The 3,759-nt window shown below is 44.7% G+C and overlaps 1 protein-coding gene across 1 annotated transcript; it reads right to left on the bottom strand.

Annotated features, from left to right (window-relative positions):
* Window positions 1-1,349: 1,349 nt before the first annotated feature.
* LOC141628470 (uncharacterized) lies at window positions 1,350-2,821 on the bottom strand. Its single transcript, XM_074441612.1, has 2 exons — window positions 1,903-2,821; window positions 1,350-1,618 (listed from the first exon to the last, which is right to left on the bottom strand). Exons 1-2 carry the CDS (start codon window positions 2,819-2,821, stop codon window positions 1,584-1,586), a joined length of 954 nt encoding a protein of 317 aa, XP_074297713.1. The 3' UTR covers window positions 1,350-1,583.
* Window positions 2,822-3,759: the final 938 nt, after the last annotated feature.

Raw genomic sequence — 3,759 nt, 5'->3', positions numbered from 1 at the left:
CAATGCCCTCGACCTGATGATTGCCAAAGACAACGAGTCGAGCCTTCAAACGCTCAACCGACCCATCCGACTTGTATTTTATTTTATAAACCCAACGACACCCGAGAGCTTTCTTATTAGGAGGCAAATGAGTGAGCTCCCAAGTACCATTGGATTCAAGAGCATCGATCTCATCCTTCATTGCTTGACACCACCCATCATTTTGAATAGCAATTTTGAAGGAAGGGGGTTCAACCCCCATTGTGATGGCAGCGAGAAAATGCTTATGCCGGGGAGAAAACTTATTGCAATTTACATAATTAGTTAAAGTATAAGGCGTACCTGAGGTAGATGACGGAGATGTGGGTGAGTCGGGAGAAGATGGACTGTTTATGGAGGTAAGAACATAGCCTTGCAATCGCGAATTTGGAATTTTGACACGAAACCCGCGACCAACTGGACTAGGCGGGTCCATGGCAGCAGCCGTGGGTGTGTCTTCGTCAGAAACAGGGCCGGAGGAGGGAGTGTCGGGAGTGGTGGGAGTGGTAGAGTCCGGCGTGATAGGTGGGGTATCCACGGCGGCAGTTTCAGGAGCACTCGGCTGCTCATCAGAGATGGGTTCATCATCTTGAATGGGAGGGTTTGAAATAAGGGGACGAGCTGCATCAGTGAAAGTATGGAATGTATCTTCATGAAAAACGACGTCACGGGATACAAATATAGTTCCGGTCTCAATATCAAGGACTTTCCAACCCTTTTTATTGTGCGGATATCCGAGAAAAATGCACTTCTTACTGCGGGGTTCAAATTTATCGCCCCGAGATTGTTGATTATGGGTATAGCAAATGCAACCGAAGACCCTCATATTTTGATAAGACGGAGGTGAGCCAAACAAAACCTCATACGGCGTTTTATGATCAAGGAGTTTAGAGGGAGTGCGATTAATAAGATAGGCAGCTGTAAGAACGCATTCTCCCCAAAATTTCTTCGGAAGGTGTCCCTGAAAAAGTAAGGCACGAGCCACATTCAGAATATGCCGATGTTTACGTTCGACACGCCCATTTTGTTGGGGCGTGCCAACGCAAGAAGTTTGGAACTGAATGCCCTGTTGTAAGAAATAATCCGCCATGTGATTGAACTCCGTCCCATTATCACTCCGCACCACTTTCACCTGTTTCGAAAATTGTGTATGGACCATAGATAAAAATTGCATAAACACACTAGTGACTTCGGTCTTTGCTAGTAGTAAATAGACCCAAACTGAACGGGAACAATCATCCACAATGGTAAGAAAGTACTTAGCACCACATGTAGAAAGAGCACGATACGGCCCCCAAAGATCACAATGAACCAAACTAAAAATATCGTCTGCAATATTCTCGCTTAAATTAAAGCTAGCTCGGGTTTGTTTTGCTCGGTGGCACACATCACACACTGAGTTTTTATTAACTGAAAAAGAATGAGCCATAGGTAAAAATTTGACCACATTGCTACCCGGATGGCCGAGTCTTTGATGCCAGAGTTCAAACGAACCAGACGTGTCAACCGTGTGGACCAAGGCAGCCGAGTCCTTTGAAGATAAGAGAAACAGTCCATCCCGAAGCTCACCAACTCCAATCATCTTCCTCGAGGAACGGTCCTGAATAAGACAATTATTTTTTGTAAATTGCACAATGTAATCATAATCAGTTATTAATTGAGAAACGGAAATTAAGTGACAGGTCAAATGAGGAACAAATAAGACCCGACGCAATACTATATCATTGGAAATTCGCACAGTGCCCATTTGAGAGGCCATTATCCGCTTCCCGTTAGGCAATCCCACGGCACGAGGTGGGATAACGAAATTATCTGTAAATAAGGAGAGATCACCTGTGACATGATTAGAGGCACCGGTATCTATAATCCAAGAAACGCACGTACCAGATAACCGATCCGAAGGAATAGCGTGAAGAGCATTAGCATGAACCGTGCCTTCAGAACTCGAGCCTATACCAGAACCCGCTCCCTTACTCGAACCAGAACCCATACCGCCACTAGAACCGGTACTCGAACCCTTCCTGCTGCGTCTTAATTCGGCCAAAGTACGGGGCCGACTCCCCCACCAATCCGGAAATTTACCACTTTTAATAAAACAGGAGCTAAGATCATGACCATGTATATCACAGTGGGAGCAAAATAATTTACGACGCTCAGCTTTTTCTTTTTCGCGAATGGCCTTCCATTCATCAGGTGTCCGAGTAGCGGAAGGAATCGCATACGCCAAGACATCAGAGGTGTCGGCAGGGGTGTCAGCCTGTAATAGGCGTTCGGTTTGAAGGGCCGAGTGATAGCCACGATTAAGGGTAGGGAGCGGGTCGAGTTGAAATTGTTGATTACGAAGGGCACCATATAAACTACGGTCTAGTCCCATAAAAAATTGATGTAATCGTTCATTATCGAGTCGCTTAATAGCTTTGCCAGCAATATCGCAAGTGCATTTACCGCATTCACAGGCAAAAGGAGGTTCATGTATAGAGAGCGCATCCCACAACGACTTCAATTTGCCATAGTATTGGGTAACAGACATACCTTTTGTTTGTCGACATTCACCGAGTTCGGTTTTCAAGGAATGAACGGACGTACCGTCAACAACAGCAAATCGTTCCTCCAAGTCGCTCCACATAGCCGCAGCATCTTCCACATAGGGTACGCTTTCGAGAACAGAAGGATCGATTGTCGCCCGTAGCCACGAAACGATCGTGCAATGGACAACCTCCCACTGCCCTAATAAGGACTCGTCAGTCGGCTTCTTAATCGAGCCATCACAGAACTCAAATTTTCGTCGGGATTTTAACGACATACGCATCGACCGACTCCAATTATCATAGTTTTGGTGATTCAAAAGAATGGTAGATAGTTTTAGGCTGGGTAAGTCACCCGAACCAAGATAGAAAGGGGATAGAGGATCAATTTTTGAGACGGAATTGTCCGTCAAAGGAACACCTCCGCCAGTTATGACAAGGAGGAAAAAAAATGGAAAATTTTTGTAGTTTTTAGGGTTTAAACCTTGCTCGATACCATGTTAGAAGCGTGAGGCAGAGACGAGGAAGGAATAAGAGAAGCAACGTATGATGTTGTTATTCATTATGCAAAGAGTATTTATAATACAAAAGATAGGGTAACAGTAAGTTGTTACCATAATTTCCGACTAGAATCAAGGAGCTAATTGCTAAAATAAAGGCAATAATATTGTGTATAACTAATCACCCAATATTCTTGCCTAAGACCATCCCCAAGCAAGGTCACGAGGTAGGTCGCGACCTTGTTGGGTCGCCTTAATCAACAATTAAGCATGAGATTAGCGTGACCTTTTGGTTGCTCTTGACCTTATAAGGTCAATTTGTGACCTCTTTGGTTGCTCTTGACCTTATGAGGTCAATTGGTGACCCAATAGGTGTCAAATTATCATTGGTCGTAAACAAAACAAAAAGGGTTGGAAGGTGAAAAATGATTGCGTTGATGACCTAGGTCGCGACCTTCTGCTTGGGAGGCGAAAATGGGTCAAGATTAATAAGGTGGGATTAAGAGTAAAATCGGATCACGACCTAATTAGCGCGACCACTGCTTGGGGATGGTCTAATACCAATTGACCTAGTAAGGTCAAGAGCAACCAAAGAGGTCACAAATTGACCTTATAAGGTCAAGAGCAACCAAAAGGTCACGCTAATCTCATGCTTAATTGTTGATTAAGGCGACCCAACAAGGTCGCGACCTCCCTCGTGACCTTGCTTGGGGATG

Source organism: Silene latifolia, chromosome 2 (assembly GCF_048544455.1).
Source record: "Silene latifolia isolate original U9 population chromosome 2, ASM4854445v1, whole genome shotgun sequence".
Lineage (NCBI taxonomy): Eukaryota > Viridiplantae > Streptophyta > Magnoliopsida > Caryophyllales > Caryophyllaceae > Silene > Silene latifolia.
Note: the sequence above shows the minus strand (reverse complement) of the source record. Positions and strands in the feature narration are given on the sequence as shown.